This window comes from Lates calcarifer, linkage group LG2, assembly GCF_001640805.2.
Source record: "Lates calcarifer isolate ASB-BC8 linkage group LG2, TLL_Latcal_v3, whole genome shotgun sequence".
Classification (NCBI taxonomy): Eukaryota; Metazoa; Chordata; class Actinopteri; family Centropomidae; genus Lates; species Lates calcarifer.
The window spans coordinates 27,589,170-27,614,937 of record NC_066834.1 but is presented as its reverse complement, the minus strand read 5'-3'; the positions used below and the strand labels follow the sequence as shown (position 1 = coordinate 27,614,937).

The 25,768-nt window shown below is 40.6% G+C and overlaps 2 protein-coding genes across 4 annotated transcripts; one reads left to right on the top strand and one right to left on the bottom strand.

Annotated features, from left to right (window-relative positions):
• The first annotated feature begins 1,718 nt into the window (after positions 1 to 1,718).
• cstf3 (cleavage stimulation factor, 3' pre-RNA, subunit 3) lies at positions 1,719 to 13,379 on the top strand. The gene is made up of 20 exons (XM_018668024.2): positions 1,719 to 1,934; positions 2,583 to 2,687; positions 2,859 to 2,954; positions 8,055 to 8,087; positions 9,156 to 9,253; positions 9,358 to 9,424; positions 9,511 to 9,545; positions 9,637 to 9,763; positions 9,906 to 9,983; positions 10,097 to 10,259; positions 10,489 to 10,598; positions 10,698 to 10,814; positions 10,902 to 11,120; positions 11,220 to 11,322; positions 11,450 to 11,519; positions 11,624 to 11,819; positions 11,934 to 12,084; positions 12,293 to 12,387; positions 12,517 to 12,577; positions 12,788 to 13,379. The coding sequence occupies exons 1-20, from the start codon at positions 1,908 to 1,910 to the stop codon at positions 12,985 to 12,987; spliced, it is 2,151 nt and encodes a 716-aa protein (XP_018523540.1). The 5' UTR covers positions 1,719 to 1,907; the 3' UTR covers positions 12,988 to 13,379.
• A 1,046-nt stretch (positions 13,380 to 14,425) lies between these two features.
• depdc7a (DEP domain containing 7, paralog a) lies at positions 14,426 to 24,113 on the bottom strand. Of its 3 annotated transcripts, none has more exons than XM_051077771.1 (9): positions 23,982 to 24,113; positions 19,322 to 19,787; positions 17,953 to 18,083; positions 17,623 to 17,815; positions 16,726 to 16,946; positions 16,427 to 16,569; positions 16,210 to 16,335; positions 15,827 to 15,905; positions 14,426 to 15,682 (listed from the first exon to the last, which is right to left on the bottom strand). In XM_051077771.1, exons 2-9 carry the CDS (start codon positions 19,777 to 19,779, stop codon positions 15,459 to 15,461), a joined length of 1,575 nt encoding a protein of 524 aa, XP_050933728.1. In that variant the 5' UTR covers positions 19,780 to 19,787; positions 23,982 to 24,113; the 3' UTR covers positions 14,426 to 15,458. The 3 variants fall into 3 exon arrangements, with proteins under 3 accessions (XP_050933728.1, XP_050933726.1, XP_018523370.1); XM_051077769.1 differs by having other exon boundaries at positions 23,938 to 24,073; XM_018667854.2 differs by lacking the exon at positions 23,982 to 24,113 and adding an exon at positions 23,049 to 23,408.
• Between the last annotated feature and the right edge of the window lie 1,655 nt (positions 24,114 to 25,768).

Sequence of the window (25,768 nt, the reverse complement as noted above, 5' to 3'; positions counted from 1 at the left end):
GCAAAAGCTGAAGTTTACTGCTCAGACAGTCAGCAGGCGCCCAGCTGACAAGCTGCTCATAAGCCCCTGGTGTCTGAGAAGACCAGCTGTAACCTAATCCACCAAAAGGCTTTTGTCTTTTACAGTCCTCACCAGTCCCCACCCCAGTTAAAGACAACTAACCACCAGGCCTGGTCAGCTGTAAAGCAGGTGTGGACCCCTCTCATTTAACCTGGTACACTATGAGTAAACACAGCTGTGGTGGCAATAGTGGGAGCAGAGGAACCCTCGTGTAAAGAAAACACCAGAAGTCATTTGGCTCAGGACACAGGGGTGCTTCCTGGAGAGTTGGGATATGTTGTCCCACCCAGTCTAATCCCACTCAGCTGTGCGTGGCTTAACTTCAAATCTAGACATAGTCCTTAATAATCTGACAAAGAAAGCCTTATTTTTGTTTATTCTTCACCACAAATGTTTGATCCACCAAGGCCAAGAATCACATACACACTCAGAATAGTTTAAAAACCTGATGTCACTGGACTACTGCATGCTGTAAACTCATCATGTATACTTGAGTTTCCTAATAGCTTTACATGAGAGAAAGAAGGAGACTTATTCACTTGTGATTAGATAACTGCTCTGTGGTCTTTTGCTCTGGTCTGTTTCGGGTTGTTGGCCAGATACTTACAAGCGCGCGCTCGCCGTGGCTATCATTTGTCTCCCCCTGTTGGTCAACATGGCGACCAGCATTGTGCAGTACAAAAGGAGCTTTTGTCGTGTTGTTGCTGACAGAAATTTTGTGATTTGATTTACGATAACAATAGCATGCATAGCAGTACTTTCAAAGTAACCAATGGGCCGCAGCCTAAATCTGAAAACGATGTTAAGGTCGTAAAAGTATGTCTATTTGTAGCTTTATAATGATCACTATACGAGAAGCCACCTACAGGCCAAAATTACTTGGTTAGCAATAATTCCAATCACCTGAACACACATGGTCGCTATGCAAAAACATGTTCACACTGCCGTGAAACATTTTATTTTATTTTTCGGTCATAATTCACATCCTTAGCTTTTAGGAGTAGGATAGGACAAACTGAAGGCAGAGAAGTGATATACATACTAGCAGACTACACACAGACTAATATCCCCATCTAGCATTTGATAGTATTATCAACACACACCAGCGATGTGTCATACAGAGGACAACAATCAGTTGATTAATTGATTAATCAAGATTAGTATGTCAGTGCATTTTTCAAGCATACACTGATTAAAAAAAATCAAGAGTCCCAAATGTGAATATTGGTTTTCGTACTCCTCTCTGATAATAAACTTGGATATCTTTGGGGTTTGGGCTGTAGGTCGGACAAAACAAGACATACTGAAGATGTTACCTTAGACTCTGGGAACTTGTGACGTTTTTTGAGGACAAACAATAAATCTACAAAGTTATTAATTGACAATAAAGTTGTTCGCTGCAGCACTGGACACTTTAGTTTTAAAAGGTCACCACTGTAGCGTGCATCAATAAATTTGAGGGCCCTCTTATTTTAAATAATTATTAATTTTAATTTTAATAATCAATAAATAGATACTGAGACCTGATTGCAACATATGGTTTCGCAGTCTTGTTACAAATCATAGGGTGTTTTAGTTAGATTAGGTTGGTGGATATTAATGCTTTATTTTGAAAGATTGGCGCCGGAAGTGTTATTGTTTTTGCCGTTGGCGGAGCGGAACACAGATTTCACGCCATTTTGAGAGGTATCGGCCAGCCACTGAGCAGCTAGTTGCTTAAGGCAACGTGATCGACCCATTTGAAGCTATGCCGATTACTTAGTCGCTTTAAAAGATTGCCATCGTGTTATTATTTTAGCGTTTATTCAATTGATATAACATTTCTATCCTAGATCACTCTTCCAGTCATGTCCACCGAGGGAACAGCCGACCAGGTAGTTACATGCAGTTCTGCTGAGGGGCAAGCTAACCCCTACAGAAACGCACCCTACATTTGATGTAATTTTATATTTGGGTAATCTTAGCCAGTAAACTCTGCAGCATTATATGGATTGTATCATGTCTTTTATGTGTCAGTAATAGCTAGTTTTGCACAGTTACGCAGACGGTGATTTTTGTTGGTTTGTCGTAAAGCTCCAAGTTTAGCTTGTCGTGCGCCATATTGACTGGCTAGTTGTAGCATTGTCGTTACTTTTAGTTCTTCAGCGTTAACGTGTTGATATTACTTAACATCGTATGCATGTTCATTTGACATTAACGTACAGTTACTGCTCATTAAGCACTGCTGTTTCTAGTAGTTTTCACTGTGTTGAATGCTTCTCCACGGTGATAGCAAAATAGACCTAGCTAGCTTGTTTAACGATTGATGAACCCGTTAAGCAACAACATGCCTGGAGTTTCTTATATTTTACATACTTAAGGGGCGTAGCCAATAATTAATTGCCCCATTAATCAATACTTGGTCAATACCCATACTGTAACCCCGTGGTGCCCCTAGTGTCGTCACAACAACACAGCCATCACAGTCTGTTCAGCAGCATAACCCCTTTGTCTTGTGCTTTTGTGCTTTTGTGTTTTTGCAGGCGGCAGCAGAGTATATTCCAGAGAAGGTGAAGAAGGCAGAGAAGAAGTTGGAAGAAAACCCATATGACCTTGACGCATGGAGCATTCTGATTCGAGAAGCACAGGTTTAGTGACACAGAGTTGCATTCCTGGGGTTAAGCAAACGTGGGTGGGGGGGTGTAGTGGGGCAGGAGTTATAGACTATTAAAATACAACACACTACATCTTTCTCCCACACAATTGCATCTTCATTTGTTAAATATCACATTGAATGTAAATGCATTCTCCTTCCTTAGAACCAACCCATAGACAAAGCAAGGAAGACATATGAGCGACTTGTCACACAGTTCCCAAGTTCTGGCAGATTCTGGAAACTATTCATTGAAGCTGAGGTTAATACTTTTTCTTTTCTTTAGTGTGCATGGCTGGGAATTATTCTAACATGATCAACAATGTGATTTTCACACAAACAAAAATGTCTCTTAGTTCATTGAAGTTTAAAGTCACAATTCTTGTTTTGAATCACTAGACCTGGCAACTTTGGTTGCAGTTATCAACGCTAAAATGTTGTGTTTTTATCACAAGTTCATTATCAATGGACAAGGGAAAGCATGTTTCCATGTGAGAATATCTTACAAAAATTCTGGACACAACTCTTAATCTGTCAGGGTCTTGCTCGACTCCTAAAGAATTGTGCCTTTAAACACAAACAAAGGGGAAATTAGCTCTAACCATTTCTTTTTCAGATAATTCTTCTTATGTTCCCAGGATTAAAAAAAAAAAAAAATCTCTGCGCCATATTTAAATGGGGTTAAAAGTGCATTTGTTGCATGTTTGGTCTGCAACAGTATTAAAACTATTTTAATGGTATTGGAGTGCATTAGCCTTTTATTCACTTGTCGTGTCAATTTATTGCCTCCTGTGTCATTTCTTTCGGGTAATTATATAAACAAATATTTTGATTGTGTGGCCCATTCTTTCCTTGAGACATCCCTCCCCACTCCTCCTGAATGTATGACCAGTGACCCATTTACCTTGACACCACCCACTGGCTTTGTTGTTATGCAGTAAGTTACTGATAGGATGATTCATTTTCCCTTGCACATGATCATCTTTGCTAACCCGATGAAGTGCATTTTATGATGCCCTCCACCTCTACAGAGGATCACTGCAATTGGTGTTAAACACATTGCTCGCACAGGGTTTCACAGTGTTACCAGGCATTAGAATTGAGCATCTAGATAAAAGTCCAGTGTGTAGGTCTAGAAAATGACTACCTCTATTCTGTGAATTGAACCTGGCTGTAAGTTGAGGTTGTTCTGGTTGTGGTTTGTTGTTGTGGGGTTGCTCCCCTGGGTGAAGCTCTCCTAGCTACTAACATTTTGCCCTCTCTAACAAAGTTGAGAGTAAGCAACATTTTAAAAAAGCAGCATGGTTAAAATAGCTATTAGTAAAGGGTGATTTGTGGATCATAGGAATATGCAGGATATCAGAGAGAGGAAGTTCACACAGAGCAGACTGAAACATTCAAACATCATTGAGGCTGTATTTGTCTAGAGGGCAGATAATTTGTTGTAGGTGACCCAGCTCTATAGGATAGTGTCCACCTAAACGAGGAATAATATTTGTAATCAGGATCATTTAAAAGACATTTAAATAGGTTAGAAAGTCTAAATTGAAAGGGCACACTGGCCTATGATTATGATTATGATTATTATTGGGTGGGTATGGTTAAATTTAAACTGACCTGCGGATCTTTAGTAGACAGATGTCAGCAGACTATTGTTGGAGTGAGTTGCAAACCACAGGGAGCTTAAACATTAACATTCTGGGCAAGAGGGAATACATTCAACACACATGGAAAAAAACGTAATAAGGCATGTTTGGCATTGTTAAGTAGGTTAATGTATTTAGGTTTTAATTAACAAGTTGTTTCAGTTAATGTAACTTCCCACCAAACATACATACTTGGATATGCTGCTGGTAATACTTAAGGGGGAAGTGGATAGAAAAAAAAAACAACTTGTGAGAGACCAGAGTCCACAGACCAGTGAAGGCCAGTGAGGTTGATTCTGACCCCAAGCTTATCATACCTCAAATAGCCATATCCCTTGAAGTTAAAAAAAGTGAATATTTCTTTAATATTTAGATTTTATTTTAGCTCGTTTGAAACAGATTTTTTCACCCATTTGTTATTTATTATTATTATTATTTTGCTTTTGTTCTTAGCCTCTCACTTCTCCCCACTAAATTTCAAACCACAATTTATTTGGAAACACAACCAAAGAAATTAGTACAGTCTATTTGCATAGAGATTAGTGTTTCAGTTGTGAAATGACACACTGGTTATTTGAACTGGCACGAAGCTGTGCCTGTTTCTAAATATATATTGCTGCTGAAGATTCAGACTCAGTTCAAATAGTGAACTTCTCAGAAGTATTCAAAGCCTGTGTCAGTAGGATATTTTAATAGTTAACACTTCATTTGTAAGTCATAGCATAAAGGCACCTCTCTTATCTGGTAAGTATGTGGGGGAGCTCTTATTTTTTGCCTTTATTAGAACTACATGTCAGAAGTAGAACTATAGAGTTACCAAGATGAAAATCCTCCTGGCCTTACTTAACCCATTTATGCAAAATTCTTCATATTCTGCAGTTTTTGGGGTTAGAGGGGATGTCAGAATACAAAGCAGTTTAACTAAAGAGTGTAGTCTATCCTTGTATTATTGTGTGAAAGTTTTGTTCTCCTGAGATTTCGCACAGGCCTCATTTGCAAAAGTTGCGCTCTAGGCAAATCAAACCAAGTCTTTTTCATTGTTTGGACCTTTTCCAAGCCCACTTTTACAGTGTTCAGCTCAGTCAGGATTATTTCACATACTGCATACACTGAAATGCCCACTGGGGTGTGAGAAAGTGTGCCCTTGAGTTAGGATTGCCAGCACATGTTGACTGACACAATGCTGGAGTTAATTGCTGCTTTATGTCTTGGCCCCATAGCATGGTCTTAGAGTAAATTGAGGCCAACGTCCACAGTCTTGTCAGTCTTTGAGACTGTTTAAGGATACTTATTGTCATTTTTAATAAATTCCTCTGCTTTTGTTGTAGGGTTACAGCATCACAAAATGAGTTTTATTTTGAGGGACTCATATCCTCTTAGAGTCTCACTTCTCAAAAAGAAAAGGAAATGTGGCTCATATTTGTTGTCTTTGTAACATTGTACTTCCTTCTGCAAATTGCATAAAAGCAGTCCTGACAGTTTGATTGTAGAATTAGAGCACACTTGTTAGCTCCAGTGTAGGATATAGTCGGTACTGTTGCATTATAGGTTAGAGGACCTAAGAAAACTAAACTGGACACCAGTGTCCTACGTGAAGTTCATCATAATTTGAATTCTGTATGGTGGTTTCCACTTCATTTTGTAGAAATTGAGTTGGCTAGAGAAATGTTAAGTTTAATTGTCTTTCATAAATTGTGAAGATGTCATCATTTATTTTCCTATTGGAAAATAACATTTTGCTGATCTGTTTCTGCCCCTTACAGCCCTAATCAAAATTCACTCTCAAAAGATGGTTATATAATTCTTAGGTTTATATGCACATTTCTTATATTAAAATTAATTAATAGTGTGTTTAAGGGCATCTTAAAAGCAAGTTCTTAGTGTGCTTATGGAAGGCATCTTGAGTAGAATGTTTGCTTTATCAGTGTGTTATGTAATCTAAAGACTCCCACTTATAGCAGCCAATAGACATGTACACATGTAGCCCTCCAGAAGGAGCATGTTGATAGTTTTGTAACCATTTCACTTGGCTCATTTAAACATATTCCAATATGCCTTAGATGTAGCTGCCCCCATTTCAGCGTAGCACATAAATACATTTGAAAACTATCAGAAAGATTTGCATCAGATTTTGTAAAGGCTCAGATTTAACAGATTCTGGAGGCTTACTTGTGATTCTATCACAGAGTTCATAAGTAACCTGACTAAATATGCAACATGTTGGAATGCTTATAAACTCTTGCATTTAGTCTTGCAGTCTTGAATATTTAAAAGTTTGATGAGAAGAAACTTTAAAATGTATGAAGTAACAACTAATACTTCTGGTTTCAGATTGGATATCTGAGGCATTATGTAATATTTGCAGGCATATTGATTGATTTTTATTGATTTCTAAAAATAATCTTATTTATCAGAAGATGCATTTCTCAAGCTGCAAACATGATGTCTTCCACTAATTATCAGAGGTTCACTGTTGGCTTGGTCTCCTTTTTTTAATGAAGGTGAAAGCTTAATGTGTCAGATGTGCTGTTGCAGTGCCTAGAATGAGCAAGTAATGTAGGTCAGTCTTTTTTTAGGAATGGTACCCTGAAGGCACTGTAAACTGCATCACATCTAGTTTTAAGAAATGATTTCCTAGACTATGCACCATTGTTTGGGTCCAGTGTAGATGCCTCTCTCCCTGTGTTGTTGGCCATTTTTCTGAAATGCGTGCAACACTGATTTTTTTTTAATTCCACTGCATTGTACTTAAATTGCATAAATTACTAATATGATCATCTTGAATTATTATGTGGAGCATTTTCATATGGGATGTTGTGTGACTTTTGTACCTACCAATGTAGATACAGATGAATGTAAGTTTTTTGTGTTATTTTTTAGGCTTTTAACAAGTGGACAGTTGAGTGATGACAAGATGTGAAGGGAGGGAGTGAGATAATCAACCAGGGACATTACAGCTACAGTATATGGAATGCATCTCAACCAATAGGCCACCAAACAACCCCCACCCCCCACCCCTGCTCTAAAAAAATAAACAAAAAATGGCTTACAGCTGTGCATTGTACTTCCTCAGTGCCTCAGGAATACTTCCATACCATGTAAACAATTAGTGTTTGTCTCTACCGGGCAAGTTTAATGTTGCTCTTTTTTACTTTGTAGAGCACACTGACGTAAACAGAGTGGGTTGCTATCAGTATACCCAAACATAGGCCTGGGGCGCTGATACCACAGAAACGACAGCCCGTCCTGTATGAACTGCAGGATGCTGTGAGACTGAGGCCATATGCAATACATTCCTGAACCATTGTTTACCAAGGGAACACGCTGACCTGAGGCAGTGAAAGGAAGTGATTTAAGCATCAGATACAGTTTTCCTCAGATTCGGAGCACATTTTTAGTATTTTTCTTGAAGTTACTATTCAAATTCTGCATTCTGATCCTTTTACTGGGATTTTTTTTTTGTAACACATGGTTACTGGTGTTTTTCTGGGTCATGTGGCGCAATCTACAAAGAAAATAAACCCCCTTTTTAAAAGTAATTTGTCATTCTTGTGTGAATTTCACTTAGTTGATTGTGGGCGTGTGTGTGTGTGTGTGTGTGTGTGTGTGTGTGTGTGTTTGTGAGTGGTCACATTTGCATGAATGCATGTTTCCTGTAAGCCTTAAACGTAGAGGTGACATTTGAATTAACTTTGCATTTACACTCTTATTTGCAGATCAAGGCTAAAAACTATGACAAGGTAGAAAAGGTAAGTGTCCATCACACTCACAAAGCTGACTAGTGTTATTCTTATATCTGGGAAGGCTCGTCTTACTGTTTCTAGCTGTTTTGTGATGTCATGATTTTTGTGATTTCTACTAGAATATGCACACACACTATTATAATGAACATTAAAGTCATCACTGCATAACACGGAACCTGAAAATTAGTCTTAAAGGCATAGAATTTAGTCTAGTTGTTGATAGCTGAGATCATATATTCAGAGCTTAAATCCCAGCATTCAGAAAGTGAAAGCCTCACATGTTGACAGCCATACAACACAGGAAGTGCTCATGTTTGGAGAAAATGTCATTTTGAAAATGAATGTAGGGACTCTGAAGTGCGAGTTGATTTAATGCACACTGATGTTAAAACATCTATGGTTTTGCACCTGCTGTAGTTGCTACTGCTACCACTGCTTTAATGTTAGGATTAAAAAATGTTTTGTGTTTCATCTCTTTGTTGGTAACTGCTTTTATATACAACTGTGATTTTAATATAAATGTGCATTACTGTATTCAACTGATGGCACTGGAACAAACACAAGCCAGCCTCTTGTTCTCTCTCACTGGGTTTCCACACTGTTAATAAATTCTGCCTAAAATGTCCACTTTGTTCACTTTTTGTCTGTCAATTCAATGCATCAAGACATTTGTATCCCTCAAACAAACTTCAGACTGTGGTCCATTAATTTCAGTTTGGAGGAACTCACTGAAATGTGGGACACATCTGAGGCCTGTTTAGTAAAGCTGGAAGCCCCCACCCTTTCCAACACCAAGTCTGGCACATGGGCCAGAGTAAAAAAAAAAAAAAAGAAGGAAAAAAGAAATCACATACACACACACACATTTTGGGTTTTCCTCAGTGCTGTTGTTAATCCTCCCACTAATGTTCAGCAGGCTAGTTTGAGCATGGGATTATTTAAACAAACCTATTTAACACTGAGGATGGGTGGTTGTCTCATAGAATATATACAGAATACATAAAATGAGTGTTTGCGTTTCTACTACACTCATACTCCACTTATTTTTATCCTTCCATATTCTTGCCCCTATAGTTGTTTCAGAGATGCCTAATGAAAGTGTTGCACATCGACCTGTGGAAATGCTACCTCTCATATGTTCGAGAGACCAAAGGGAAGCTACCTAGCTACAAGTAAGAGAACATGCTACATATAAAGGTTCAACCGAAGTATGTTGACATATTGTCATACTGTAAAATACACATTTTACTTAATACACCTATTTTCCTGCCCTCAGAGAGAAGATGGCTCAGGCATATGACTTTGCCCTGGATAAAATTGGAATGGAAATAATGTCTTATCAGGTACACATATCTGAACTATTTATTCACACGTGTGTATGAGTTTCTGTCGTCTACTGTCATCTAACAGCTTGTCTGTCCTCTCACAGATTTGGGTGGACTACATCAACTTCCTTAAAGGAGTGTAAGTATTTACCCTGTAATATTGTGAGACTTGATAAGCTGTTTTAGCCACCTTTGAAATGTTGACATTTTTGTTTTTTTGGTTTAATTAGTGAGGCTGTGGGCTCATACGCAGAGAACCAGCGAATCACTGCAGTACGGAGGGTGTACCAGAGAGGCTGCGTGAACCCCATGATCAACATTGAGCAGCTCTGGAGAGATTATAGCAAATATGAAGAGGTGAGAGATCCACCAAGGCCTCTAGTCTTTATCTTCCCTAACTACATGTGTTTGCACATATGGAGCTTTAGCTGTTAAAATGTGAGAGCACTAGGGAGTAAGGAGTGGGAGTACTGGACTGACTTCTTTATTTCATAACCAGGGGATCAACGTGCACTTGGCCAAAAAGATGATTGAGGATCGAAGCAGAGACTACATGAATGCCAGGAGAGTTGCTAAAGTGAGTTTTTCCACCCACATGTCACAAATATGCACAGACTTGTTTTGAGTCCTCGTGCTATATATTGAAAACAAAGTTTTTCTTTGCAAACTAATATGCATAATGTAATTCAGGAATATGAGACTGTGATGAAGGGGCTGGACAGGAATGCACCCTCAGTACCTCCACAGAACTCCCCTCAGGAAGCCCAGCAAGTGGAAATGTGGAAGAAGTACATCCAGTGGGAAAAAAGCAACCCACTGCGCACGGAAGACCAGACCCTCATCACAAAGAGAGGTGACTATTTGTGGTCAGGACATGTTGTGATGTGTTAGAATTTGTAAATCCTTGCTTTATATCCCTGTGGTTCCAGTAATTATGCTGGTATGCACATTATGAACATTATTCAGTGGAGTTGCGTACAGTAGCCACTAGAGGGCGCATGTTTTCACTTTTCCCCTCACTCATGGTGTAGTATTTTATGAAGGTCAGATGTTGTCATGAGATGTTGTGTTCTGTGTTGCAGTGATGTTCGCCTATGAGCAGTGCCTGCTGGTCCTGGGCCACCATCCCGACATATGGTATGAGGCAGCACAGTACCTGGAGCAGTCCAGCAAACTTCTGGCAGAGAAAGGGGTAAGAGATGAACCCTTTCAGACTCAGCGTATGTGAAACTGACAAGGACACAAAACAGTTCTATAGCGCTTTTAAATGCTTTTTTTTCCCCTCTCTCAGGATATGAATAATTCCAAGCTGTTTAGTGACGAGGCAGCCAACATCTATGAACGTGCCATCGGGACTCTTCTGAAGAAGAACATGCTTCTGTACTTCTCATTCGCTGACTATGAGGAAGTGAGTCTGTGCTTACTTATTCAGTTGTTGCCGTAACGTTAAGAGACACAGGGTCTTACCAGCGTATTTCTTATTCTGCTCTCACAGAGTCGCATGAAGTACGAGAAGGTCCACAGCATCTATAATAAATTGTTGGCCATTGAAGACATCGACCCCACGCTGGTCTACATCCAGTACATGAAGTTTGCCAGGAGGGCAGAGGGCATCAAGTCGGGCCGCACCATCTTCAAAAAGGCCAGGGAGGATCCACGCACACGTCACCATGTTTACGTGACTGCAGCACTGATGGAATACTACTGCAGCAAGGTGAGGACACATATAGTCACATCTTTAGTGCATGTATGGTGTTACTCAAATAAATCTATAAGTATCTTTTTTGCAAACTCTCTTCATCTTTCCTAACAGGATAAATCAGTGGCCTTCAAGATTTTTGAGCTTGGTTTGAAGAAATATGGCGACATTCCAGAGTACATACTGGCATACATTGATTACCTCTCACACCTTAATGGTAGGCTACGTGTAATAAAATTCATACATACTCAGAGAGCAGTTTTGTTTTGGTATCAGCTGTTAGTGAATGAGTCGTGTTAATGGAAAATGAACGTGTAACCCTGTTTTTTCTCTCCTCTCTCCAGAGGATAACAATACCAGGGTTCTGTTTGAACGGGTCCTCACCTCAGGAAGCTTGTCACCAGAAAAGTCAGGGTAATGTCAAGTATTAATGAAGTTCAGTGCGTGTATGTCTGCAACTTAAAAATGGATATCTCTCAACGATGTTTGTTAACTTTGATTCTTCTTTCGCTCCTCAGCGAGATCTGGGCTCGGTTCCTGGCCTTTGAGAGCAACATAGGAGACCTGGCTAGTATTCTGAAAGTAGAGCGCAGGCGTTTCACCGCCTTCAAGGACGAGTATGAGGGCAAAGAAACAGCTCTGCTTGTAGACAGGTACAAGTTCATGGACCTGTATCCCTGCTCTACTAGTGAACTCAAGGCCCTTGGATACAAGGTGTGTATATTCCCATATATGGAGGACGTAAAATGCCATCTCTTGTGGCCAAAGCAGTTAAACAGATCAAGCATCTCTATCAACATGAAATGTTTTTCTACTGTGTGTTTGTAGGATGTGTCTCGTGCCAAACTGGCAGCACTGCTCCCAGAGACTGTGGTGGCGCCCTCTGTGCCTGCACTGAAGGATGAAGCTGACCGTAAACCTGAGTACCCCAAACCTGACACCAATCAGATGATCCCCTTCCAGCCACGTCACCTTGCCCGTACGTAGCCCGCCCTGATCTGCCTGAGCTCCTCCTTCAAATTCAGTAAATGTCAGGACGTATCAGTGAAACTCTGTGTTTAAGACTCCTGCTCATCACACAGGACTGAACACGTGTTGAAGTTTTCCACTGCTCTCTCTTCTACATTGACTTAAAAAAGGATAAAAGGATTTGCCTTTGATGCAGCTTCTTGTGTTTCTCCCCACAGCTCCAGGTTTACACCCTGTCCCTGGTGGAGTTTTCCCAGTCCCCCCAGCTGCTGTTGTTCTAATGAAGCTGCTCCCTCCGCCTACGTGCTTCACTGTGAGTAGCAGCAGCTTAACACTATCAAGCTCATGTATACTGTCAGTGAACAAAAGATGAAAGCAGCAGGGTTTTTTTTTTTTTTTTTTCGGGCTGGGACTCAGAATCTGTGATTGTGTCTTATTGCAGGGTCCCTTTGTTCAAGTGGATGAGCTCATGGAAACTTTTAGGAGATGCACACTTCCTGAGAGTAAGTCGCTTTTGTCAGCACTTTAGACAAATCCAGACCATGTCTGTTTTTAGCCGCACTAGCAACGTGGCTCTGATGATGGAAAATTTCCATCAGATGGTTGGTTAGTCACGTATGGATTGGCCCAGCGCTGGTCCAAACTAAACTTGTGTTAAAATGTTGTTCTGCCACCTGATTGGCAAGTTACTGATGTATTTTGGATCTCTCTAGCTGTTGATGCTGCTGTAGAGCTGATCACTGGCAGACAGCCTGATGCAGGAGGGGAAGGCAATGGATCCATGGAGAACCACACTGTTACCAAGTCACTCAAGAGGCCTAATGCAGACTCGGACGAGGAGGACGACAAAGGAGCGGTGGCTCCGCCCATACACGACATCTACCGTGCACGGCAACAGAAGAGGATTCGATAAACTAACGGAAACACACCGTGACAAGAATGTAATCTGAATAGGTTGTCATACGGGGGTAAACGTACATGTCCATATTTTTGAGTGTGTCTCACAGATTATTCATCCGTTGATCTTTGTACAGAAGACAAGCATACATATACACACACTCACACAGACAGACATACAGTATGTACACCTGAGTCTTGTGGCTTTTGTTTTGTTAACAGTTTTTATTTTTAAAGACTGACCATTATACTGTAAAAAATTTTTTAATTCAACAATTGATTTTGGCACACAGCTCAGTTTTGGCCTTGTGATCTTCTGGTGATGGCAAAGTGGAATAAAGCTTTTGTTTTTTTTTAGATAACTGGAGGAAATACAGTTCCTTTCAATAAAAGTGGAAAACAATTGAATTGGATTTGTTGTTTTTTTTTTTTTTAAATTGACTTAACTGATAGTTCATGCTTTATTCTTTTCTTTGTAAATGAGGACATTGCCACTAAGGGGCAGTATATACCACTTAGTTGTCGATCTGACAGGTTCAGTCATCTTTTCAAATTCCCTCTTAGGAAGACATCAGGATCCCAAAATCTTACATTAAAGCTTTAAGCAGAATTATTTTGAAAACCTTCAACAGCCTTTAGTATTTACTGTAGCTGTGAAATCAATCTCAAAATTATATAATATTGAATAATATTTAATCAATAACTGATTGTAATAATTGTATTCAAGCAGTTCTTTAGGTGTGACATTAAAACATTTGAATTATGCGATGCACATTTTTTGATACCAGCCAGCTGCTCCTTTTCACATCCTACCAATTACATCATTATTTGCCCAGCACAGCCATTGTTCTGAGTATGTGGCAGCATATCTCACCTCTGAGCCTATTCACAGGTGACATCGTGGCATGAAACAGTTTACACAGCACACAAGTCTAGTCACACACAGTCAAGTCTGAATTCTGCTTTGAAATCTGCACTATCTGGAAAGTTGCTCTTTGAAACTAAAACTACAGATTGTAAAAAAGAATATTATGGCTTTACTTTGTGGGAGTTGGTGTTCAATAGCTTTTGAAATATAACCATTATATAATAATTTACTTCCTGTAAAGTGTTTTAGTGGAGCTCCCTACCAAAAGGACCAATTCAGGAAAGTCATTTCTCATTGGTTCCTTCGCATTTTGTTTTCTAGCATCAACAAAGGAAAGTACCTCTTATTTCCTTGTTTGAATTGATAAGCTACTGTTTGCATTTTAAACTGAAACTCTTGAGATGCTATGATGACAGCATATGTGTTTTGGCTGGAAATTATTATGGTAAACAATGACATAATATGAGAAACATTAACGCTCAACGTCATTTCCAAAACTAGTGTGTGTGTATATGACAGGTTAATTAGCTATTTGAGAACAGCAACTTCAAACAGCCATAGACACCACTCACAGAGACACAGGGAGGAGACTATATGTAACTGTATTTGACAGAAAAGCTTGTCTTATGGTTCAGTAGGAACTGGTATAAAGCTCTGCAAAATATGTCTCAAAACTGACACAAAATTAAATAGAATTTGTGTTTTGTAGAACATTCCAGATGTATTTTGTTCTCTTTTAATCAAGAGTATACACATTTTGTGTCCACAATGAAGAGGAGCAGTCTACTTATATGAATGTTAGACAATTCCAGCTGAGCTTTATTAAGATACAAACAAGTTGTGTGTGGTTTAAAGTTAGTGCAGGAATGCTTCTGTCACCTGGAAAATGTGGAAGCAATTTCCTCAGCTGATTAGACGCAGTACAAAAAACCTTATTTGAAACAGAACCTTGAAAATGCCGCTAAAACACAGCTAAGGTTTTCAGTCAAAAACAAAAAAAAACTTACAAACATCTGTTTTGCTGATTTGTAGCAACAAACACAAAACCCCGGAGGGCTGATTCTCATGAATGCCTCTGACTGTTTACTACAGCACATCATTAGACTTTAAAATGTCCATGTTCAAATTTCCGTTTGGTGGCTCCTCAGACCGGACATTACACATGAACACATTTTTTTTATTGCTAACACTGTTCCTATTGCACAAGCACAGAGAATACATCCATTGAGAAGCCGTATGCAGACCTGTCTTCACTGGCTGCAGACACAGAATGCTTTTCTTTTTTTTTTTTACTTTCAAGAACACGTGATTCATTTTGCCATTCCGGAAAAGTAACAGTCTCACATATAACTGACAAGGACATTTCATGTTAGTGTCCTGCACCAATGAACATAGCTAAAAAAAATAAAATAAAATAAAGACATGTAAATACGTCCTTAAATATCGCAGCTTATCAAGAGTCTTTACAATTACAATTCACATTCTTTTTCAGTAGTTCAAACTATTTACACACAGGCAAATAAAATCCACTTACCACATCACACATCATTACACCAGCTTTTGTTCTTAGATCTACATCTTTTTACATTATAATACATGGTTTCTTTAACTAATAAATATTACTGTAACAACATGTTGATACTGGATAGTCTGTTTCCAAAGTACTGAACAAAAATCTCTGGATGGCCTTTGTAAAACTGTCCCAGCAGCCGCCTCTTCTCTTTGATGGAGAGTTTAGGGTTCTCGTGGACTGCGCGGAGTAAGGACCAGAGTTCCTCTTTAGTGGTTTTTTGTGCGTTTTCTGAATAGGCCTTTGCGCTCAGTCTTGTGCAGTATGTTGATCCTGCAGTAAAGCCAGAGACGGAGAAACAGATGTTGAGTGTAGGAAAGGTTCATCCTCGTTTATAGGGAAGGGGAGTTTCTACCAAAGTGTTCTTTGGTCACTCAAATAACAACTGAGATAAAAAAGAAAAAAAAGTGTGCAAACCTGTTATCATATCTGGATCTTTCCCTTTCACAATGTTCATTATTCTGTCGCTGACCATCTTGTGCAATGAAACGGGAATCTGGTGGAAAAGAGTGCAAAAAGGAAAAAGAAGTTAAAGCTCTATTTACTTTGATTTAACAATTCAAAATGAATATGAATGAAATTATGAGTAGAATTCTTATTAGACTTTGACTGTGGCTGTCTGTGGTCTTACAGTCAGACACATTTGATTTATGAATTCTCTTTCAAGTAATACACAGTGTCTGATGGGTTGCAGCCTGTGCACAGTGTTTTTATCAGCCCTGTGACTAAGGTCTCTTGCAGAGACGTTGATTGCGCACGTACACACACCGGGGAAGAGGAGTCAAATTAGGAACACTCACTTTGAAAAGATCGCAGTGGTTATCCATCATGAACAGAACCATCAAGTCCACTTTTCCTTTGGGAAGTCTTCTGCTGTAGACGATGGCACTTGAGAACGACCTTTTCACTGCCATTCTGTTCTCAATCTGACAAGAGAGAATTAGAATCATTAGAGTTAACAACAAGATCTAACATACACATGCACAGACATGCAAAAGGTGCACACAAAGCGCTCACCTCTTTGTGCAGTTTGACCTCCTGTGGTTTGGCTGCAGTGGCCATGAATCTCAGGAGTCTGCGGAGCTCCTCCCTGCTGCGAGAGTTCTGCAGCTTCAGACTCAGCTGCAGAGCCTCCAGAGCTTGCTCTTGCTTGCCATTCACTGAGAACAGACCACAGAAAATACAAGGCTGAAAACGCTAAACCTGAGAAAAATAGCCACAGGCAGCGACATATGTGAAAACGTACATGAGACCTCCATGAAACTCCCCTGAGAACAACAGGATACCACAGGGAATCTGATAGCTCCTCATCTTACCGAGTAACTCTGAGATGCCAGAGTGTATGTCGAAGACGTGGTTGTTGAGCAGCGGCGGCTGTTGTGCGTGTCCGTAATGCTGAGCCAGGGCCTCGTAGAGCAGCCTCTTACACTGGGGCAGGTCATCTGCGCAGCCAGCCAAACCTCGACTGACCTCGACCACTAGTTCATCGGGCAGAAACTCCAAACAGTCCACTGCCCCTGACATCCATTCATCAGCCCTGAGGGAGAGGGAAGCACGCTGATTTTAAACACGGTCAACTGATTGAGCAAAGTCAAGTGACTGAGAGATGAAGAGATACAAGGAAGGTCAGATAAGCTCTTGATCCTCGGGGGATTTAGAGAGAACTCAACTTGCTTCCAGTAATGTAGCACAGATTTTCAGGGGAAAACACATCTAAGTTAAAACCAGGCTTGAATTATTTTTTATTCACGTATATCACTAACAAGCAGAAAAAGAAGCACTTCATCGCGATTATTTACTCAGGCAGTGGTAGCAACACCACACTATAAAACTACTCCATGTCAAGTAAAAGTCCTGCTTTCAAAATTTCATTTAAGTACTTGAATAGAAGTATTAGCAACAAAGTGTACTTTAAGATTCAAAACTTCAAAAAAGTATGCAGCATGGTCCATGTCAGTTTTACATTATTATTTTATTAGATTATTAGGTAGCTTAACATTTTATATACTGATCATGTGTTTTGTATGTAAAATCTATAAACACAAACAGATGTCCAAAGTCCTACATACATATTCCATTCATGATTTCATTAGCGGTTTGTCTTTTTAAGAAACACTGGATTAGGACTGACAGATCACAGGAGATTAAGATTTGAAAAAGAAAATGATTTTGTATAAAAGACAGTAAAACTGTGAAAGCTTTTGAGGACTCACTGTGCTTCACTGAAGGCCTTGAGGACCTCTCGGTCTAGGTAGCTTGACGTATACAACAGGTCCGGGTCACTGTCCATGCCATGCAGGGGAGCCCGAGATGTGCCCTTGGCCTCCAACAAGTTCTCCAGCAGGGGGAGCTCTATCAGCTGCAACAGCCTGAATACCGCCTGCTGGTGCCACACCTCATCCACAACTGTGGAAACAAAAGAGTTAGACGTCAGAGAGGTCACAGGTACGCAGACATACAGCCACAAAGTGTAAACTGAGTAAACATGGAGCCTGTCCTGTTTTACATCATTATCCCATCTCATCAGATGGAGGGCAGCTTACGCTCTTGTGAGAGGCCGAGGTTGATCATCTGAGGGGTGATGGTCGAGCTCAGGTTGAGGTTTCCCAGCACGTCCTCCAGTGATTTGTCTGTTTTTACAGGAGAGTGGGTGGAGTTGCTCAGCACCTCTTGTCTGGAGAGTCACATAATAACAGCAATCAGTGGAAATGATTGAAAAAAGAAACAGACTTATTCCAGGAACAAATGTGGCATCAAGCTGCAAATGTTTTCTAGTGCCTGTGATTCAGTCACCATTTGCTGCTGTTTTGATTACAGTCATTTCATATCAAAGTGACAAAATAAATGCTCAATTTCTAACACTAAATAGGACATGTGACATTTTATTTTTCTGTTTATATTGCATTATTCCCATGAAGACTTGACTTAGCCCATGCTGCAAATGACAAAAGCCTAAATTAAACTATTTGAGCACATGATGGCTCCTCTGGGTCTTTGATCTCCCCGTTAGGGACATCAGACTTGTTCTCTGGTCTGGTCTGGTCTGGTCTGGAGCTGTCACACTCTCACAACAACATCAGATCAAAAGGGAGCAAACACAAAGTGCTAAGGCCATGTGTTAGCGCCTCATTAGTAAAACATAGCGCCCTGTCCTCACTACGTGCTAGACAACCTCCTTAAAATTTAATGAAAGCCTAAAAGTAAAGGAGAAATTGTCTGAGTTTAAAGGAATAGGGAAATACAATTATTTGCTGTCTTGCTGAGAGTTGGATGGGATGAGATGTTCAATACTATTGTCATGTCTGAATGGTAAACATGAAGTTACAGCCAGCAGCCAGTTAGTTTAGCTTAGCACAGAAAAACATGGATAAAAATTCCAGTGTAAATACGATATGTGTTGTGGTGTGGCTAAGAATTACTCCGGCACATAACCACCTGTAGAACACATAGTCGTCCTCATAATTAAGTTTCAGTATTGCTAACAAAAAAAAAACATGCTAATTAGTGAGCTTCAGAGGTGCCTTCAAGTCTTTGTGCTGAGCTAAACTAGCCACCTGCTGGTGGTAGCTTCATATTGAAGGACAAGAAGGCATTATTTCTAATTTAATTCTCCCCAAGGTTTCTGTCTGTTACATCTTTTTAAAATATTACTTTTTGATTTTGCAGTTGAAGTTGGTGTTTTTGGCTTGAAGCTTCAAATTGTGACACTGGTAATTAAGGGGTTACTGGAAATGAATAGTATCAAGACATGACTACATGATGGGAGTTTAAGAGTCTCATGTGCCTCAGTAGTCTTCAGAGGCACCCAGTCTAAAGCCATACTGGATTTGGGATTAGCTCTGGCTATCGGGAGAAAGGGGAACAAAGCAAATCAAAAATGAGATCTGAAGATGTTGTGACATGAGTCTGCACCTTTCACGTGACGGACTGTAGCTGTTCTTGTTCCTGTTCATGCTCGGTGAATCATAGCCGCTCTCAATGGTACTAGTGGAGAGAGACTTGGCGTCGGTCAGTGACGATGAGGAGGTGGTTGTCGTCGGGCTCAGGAACCTGTACAGACTGCAACTACTGTCCTCAAACGTTGCCCGCTTCTTTTCCTTGCCAAATACTTTAATGCCCACCGGCTCAAACACCCTCGAGTCCATCAGGGCCTGACAGAGTCGGACGGCCTTGTAGCGAGGCACTGCCTCATCGCCAAAGAAACGGTTCAGGGTGATGTGCGCCAGCACCACATCCACAGCCTCGGAGCCCAGGAAGCAGTCATGGTAGGACTTGAGGTTGTGTCGCCGCCGCTTGACTTCCACGTGAGTGTGGAGATTGGAGATGATGCTGCTCCAGATGTAGGTGGCCCGGAAAGGCTTCCCAGCCATGCCTTGTTCTGATGGAAGAGAGGAGAGAGTCAGTGGATGGAAGTTGGGAGCTGAAGCAGAAGTGATAAACTCTAATAACAGCCAAGAAAAGCAGGGACTGAACTTTGTTGACATTCCATAATGTCAGCTCACAAGATTCACTATTTAATTGCTTCACAGATTCCAACTAACAGAGACAGGAGCACTTAAAATATCTACACATGGCTGAAAAGATTAGTTGATTCATCAGTTAGTCAGTTAACAGTAAATCAATCAACTACACATTATATAATCAATCGTTTAAATCATCTTCTCAGATGTGAGGATTTACTGCTTTTCTGTGAGTTAATTTAATATTTTCAGGCAATTTGAGGACATACAACTTGAGGTCTGGGAAACTGTGATGCCATTTTATAAACAAAGCATTAATCATCTGATAAGAAAAATAATCTCATGTATAATTATTCAGAAAAACAGCAAGAAAATCGTGATGAGGATAATGTTTTCTACATGTGGACGCTGTAAAACCCTTCTTTCCTGAACACTAACCCCTTTTGGTGATCCACTTGTTATGTCACAATTGACTGTCTCAGCTTTGTCTATTGTCAGAACTCTCAAAGATTACAGAGAATTATTGCACTCTCTGTCTTTACCAAACACACACTCCCTGTCCTCTGTGTAATTTCACATAATCAGAATCTGAATTTTAGTTACTGTGTGTGGGTGTAATAGCGCAAGGTCCGGGATCAATGCATCTCATGGGGGTTAGCGGCCGAACCTACATCCTGCTTGTGTACAGTGTTCAGTCGCTTTATTTTAACTGATTTATACAAATACTGCATCCAGCCAGTGTAGGTTAAAGATATTGAGAGAATCAAGAGCTTCAAATACGACTGATTTTCTGATATGCAGCCTGCCACACTCGGCCATACAGACAAAAGGAAACCAAGACAATGATCATATTGTGAGCCTTCTCTCATGAGATAATATGTTCCTGTTGTATTTTCCATTGGACGGGCTGCATTGCTACTAACAGAGGCACATAAAGGAGTCGATGGTTCGAATACTGACATGCTCAACACTTCATCAAGAAATTTCTCAACATATGCCATCTGACAGGCCTTTGCTGATGGAAAATGATTTGTGTCATTCACCACAAGGCCAGACCAGTGAGGGAAAGCAGAGCTGGCCTTAGCGAGACGTCGCTGTAGCTTTCATCTAACAACAGGAAACATTTAAAGCCCTGTTGAGCAAATGCTAGGGGAGGATCTAAGAGATTCACAGAGGCCAGAGGCCATAAATCAACCGCTGACAGCAGCAGCCAGGCTCCATGTTATGATAACACAACATGACAAATACAATTACTGACCCATCTGTAAAACGTGAAAACAAAAACACCCGGGAAGCAGTGCAGCAGCGGCGGTGGCAAGCAGATGTTCGCCCACTTGTTTCCAAAAAAAAAAATACAACGGCTCATTAAGAGAGGAGGAAAAAGTGTGTGGTGGGTATCTCGCTGATCTGCTGATTAATGAGATACATCTACGTCAAACTGTGTGTCCCTCTGGGGGAGAAGATACTGTCCTGAACTGGGGATTTGCATATCAGGAAGACCAACAGGGGCCGCAGCAGTTATTCAAGGAAGAGCAGCTTTCAAAAGTTTGCATGAATAATAGGAATCAGGAGGAATACAGCAGGCTGATGACTCAGTTTAATAAAATATTTATTTAATAGCAAATTTGAGAAATGATCCTTAAAATAATGAGAAGATGCAAAGAATATGCAAATATCAGTCAGTGGAGTCATGTTAGACTCACTGTAAATGCAGAATGTCACTGGGAGCGTGTACTTTGTGATCAAGTAGAAGAAGAAAAAAAAAACTACTTTATCAGAATGAAATCCTTGATTTAGGAGTTAGGGCAGGACCATCTGGAGAATCCCATCAGGGGTCTCTGGATTACTAGTCACACAGTAAATCCGGATCTGATCAATATCCATTAATGCTTGTTCAAAAGGGTACAAAAAAAAGAAAGAAGTGGGGGTCAGGTGTGGGTCAAAAGAACCCTGGGAACCCGGCTGTGCTCTGTCACCTCTCGTTGCTTGCGCCAGGCTGAGATTTGAGCCCAGTTTGCATAGCTGACGCCAGTCTCCTTTCCTGCGACTTTGGTCCCCTCTGTTTTAAAAAGCACTCCAGCAGATACAGACTGCGAGGCGATGCGAGAGGAGACTGACCTGCATTACAGCCGGAGAGGACAACAGTGCACCGTGTGTTTGCACACATCAGTGCAGGTAAATAACCGCAGAGGGAGCAGCGCAGTCAACTCGTGGGGATGCCCACCCCGCCTCCTGTGAACACGGTGGTTGACACGACTGCCTCAACCTGAGCTGCGTGTTATCACTGAAGAAAATCACGCACTGAGATTTTTTTTTTTTTTTTTTTTTTTTTTTTTGAAAGTTGGCGTTAAACCTGTAACAGGTACAGGTCTAAGAACTTCAAGCGATGAAAATGCGCCGTGGCACCATCGGACCAATAGCAGCGGGTCGTTAATAGCCTGTGGCAGATACCTTCATTCCTCCAGCATGCTGAGACTGGTGAGATTAACCGACCAAGCCGCAGGACAGAGCTGTGAACACGCTGAATCTCAGTGGGGCTATTGGCCCGTATGAATTTGAACCCTCACAACCTGTGCGATGTGTAGCGCACGGTGGCCTACACACAGAAATTAGCCCTGTCCTTTCTACCTGTGTTTGAGCATAAACACTGCGCTGCAGGCTGCTGAGTCAGCACAGAGCAGGAGAAATGTCAATAACCGATCTACAAAGCATTACATAGTTTATTAAACTGAAATAAAGCCATCCATTACCCTACAAACCCTTTATGAATGATATTGGAATGATAACATTTTCCATATGCTTTCAATAATTAACAACATGCTTATAAACATAGATTTAGAAACAGAACTTAGAAACAACATATAGTTTTCAATAGAAAAAAATCCATTAGCACATCACACACTGTGTTCCAAATAGTATCACAAACAGTCCCAAACACAGGGTTTGCGTGAACTACATGACTGAAGTATATGGCACATTAGATTTATACTTCAAATCAGCAGTAGTAGAGTAGGCGGAATCTGAAAATGTGATTTCTAACATCCCACGTCAACACAGCAGGTTATAAAACTCAAATAAGCCTGAGCAACTTATTTCTAACAGGACAAAAAAAAAAAAATCAACAACATCTGCTCCATGTTTTATCAGCTACAAACAAGAAGTGATGAAGTTGGTTTTACCTGGTGTTCGGTGCCTGAAAACTTCCTCCAGTGACAGTAAAGACAGCCATTCAGACCATGTCCTTGGTCTTCAATTCACAACGTGACGCACACCAACTGACTACACTCAGCCCCGAAACCGTCTCCTCCCACTGAGATACATTATTCATGTCCCAATCACCGCCCTACCCGGGCATTAACGTGATAATGAGGCTCTCGCTGTTTCCCTTCTGTTAAACAAAAGGCGCACTAACTTCCTTATTATTACATTAGGACACAGGCTAACTGAAACTTTATTTGAAGGTTTGTTAAAGAGGTCTGATGTACCCGAGTGACACAGCAGGGTTTCATCTCAACAGGTAGCTCAATTTATTTATTTTTCTCATTTGAACGGGAAACATTAGCCATTGTAATAAAATGTTCCTGAATAGTCAGAGGCAAAGCGCATCATTTTCCTCATTAAACTGTTCTAGTAAAAGGTTCAGTTCACAGTAAATGCTGGAAAATCAAACAATCTTTCACTAAAGTTTTCACTCACCAAGTCACACCCTTAGCGCCTACACTGGAAGTAAATCTGATCTGATAAAGACCGTAAGTGTTTAACAACAACCAATTTTCTGACGGATATGGCTATTGCTGAGAAAGGAGAAAAGACAGTTTGAATGACTGAGTTTTAAAGGATAAAGACACACAACCTGAGAATGGGTTTGTTTTGGAAAAAACTGTTTTCTCTTTCCTTCAGTCAAAACAGTAGAAGTCACCAGGGACCCAGTGAAACATGTGACTGCAGGTGCCTCAGGTGTCAAAAATATCCCCAATGCTATTCCACCACATCTGGGATCATCATCTGTACAAGTCTCCAGACTGCTATCATAAACAAACACACACACCCCAGAGTAAACACACATACATGAGCTGCAGCAGGAACAGATTTCATGAACCTGGGCCTCTAACCTGGTGCCTTCTTTCTTGAGGTGTAAGCTGACAACGGAAAAGTAGTAAGCTGACACTGTAAGCCTGATGTTGGTCACTCGCTTGAAAGGGAGACCAAAGAGGAGGAAGACAGCTATTATAATCATGAGACAGAAGCACAGTGCAACGGATGAGGCATGCAACTGGGACAAACCGGTTTGATTACTCTTCGTCCTCTTCACCTCTTTTATAGAAAAAATGCACAGAGTGAAGTGAGAATGTGCGAGCAGAGGGAGGAGGTGGAGAGACGTCTGTGGCCATAATGGGTCATGCAGCTGTTTTCAAACCATGCAATCGACGTCTTCCTCCTTTCACATGCTGTTGAGCTGCTCCTGAGCAAGGCAGGTTTCTCTAATGAAACAGCGTGTGTGTAACTTTAAAGGGGCACTGCACTGATTTTACACAGGAAGTTCAGTTTACTCATCATGAGGAGCTGGATACTACTCAGCTCATGTAAACAGGGTGGGTGGGCATTTGGGGAGGCAGGAAGGGTCTAATGAAAGATGCTTAAGTTGCATTATGGGAAATGTAGGATGCAGTGTTTTTGGTGCTTGATCCACATTAGGAACTAGTCCACCAATTTTATGGAAGTACAATTCTAAATTTGATGGTGTAGCCCTTTAAGAATAAAAAACAGAAAAAAAAGTTCTTGTGTGTCAGTCAGAATGTTTTACCTGGATGGATAAACACAGGGGCAAGAAGGATGAAAGGAAATCCTGCTATTACTCCCATGTAACTCAAAAAAATCTTTCAACATTTTCTCCAAAAGTAAAGATGAATCATCATGTCAAAATCGGAAATCCCTGGGCACTGAATTCATAGGAGTTCAGCATAGGTTTATATTCCATACTTCATATAGCTATCATATCTGTACATAACAAAAGAAATCCAAGCCTTGCTTTTTAAATGTAAGGTGACTCTGTGGCCTCAGTTACAGTGAGAAGCCTTTGGTTGAGGCCGAAACTGGTTTTACAACTCTTCATGTGAATGCAGTGCAGTCAGATGTGTTGGTATTTTGAAAACTCACCACCGAGCTGAAGGTGAAACTTAAGGGCTGAAGAGTGAAACGTGCCTTATACCGACACAGAGAGTGAGAGAGAGAAAGAGAGAATGAGGAGAGAGAGAGGATTCTGGCTAATACAATCAGAGATTCTAGTCCACAAGGTCAAAGCAATATTTACTCTCCTGTTACTCTGCATTTGCCCGGAAGGCCCTGCGTATTTCCTTTTCTTTCCCCTTCATACTTATCGGTCATGCGATGTTAGTCAAGTCGCTGTTTGTTTACAGTTATGATGATGACAACTATCCTAAGGAATGTTCCCCAGAAGGTGGTTTTAAAAAACTTTTTTGAAAACGTTCTTAGGCTGGCACTGTACGAGGTATTTCTGTTACTGTGGAGTTGTTCGTTGAGATCCTTTGCTACAACTGGTGGTTCATGCAAATGAGAAAAAAAAACTCACTCAGTCCCCAAATGCCACTGGTGGAGGAAGTACTCAGTACGTCCTTCACTTAGATAAAAATGCTAATTTCACAACATGAAAATATTCAAGTATAAGTTGAAACCTGCATTTAAATTGTACTAAGACGAACATACAGCCATGTAAAGTAAAAAGTTCTCATTCTGCAAAAAACTGAGCCCTGTGACTTAAATATTACAACATGCACCGATGAGCCAACATTAAAACCACTGACAGGTGAGGTGAATAACACTGATCATCTCGTTATAATACAATGTTCTGCTGGGATCTGGGGAGTTTGGAGGCCAGCTC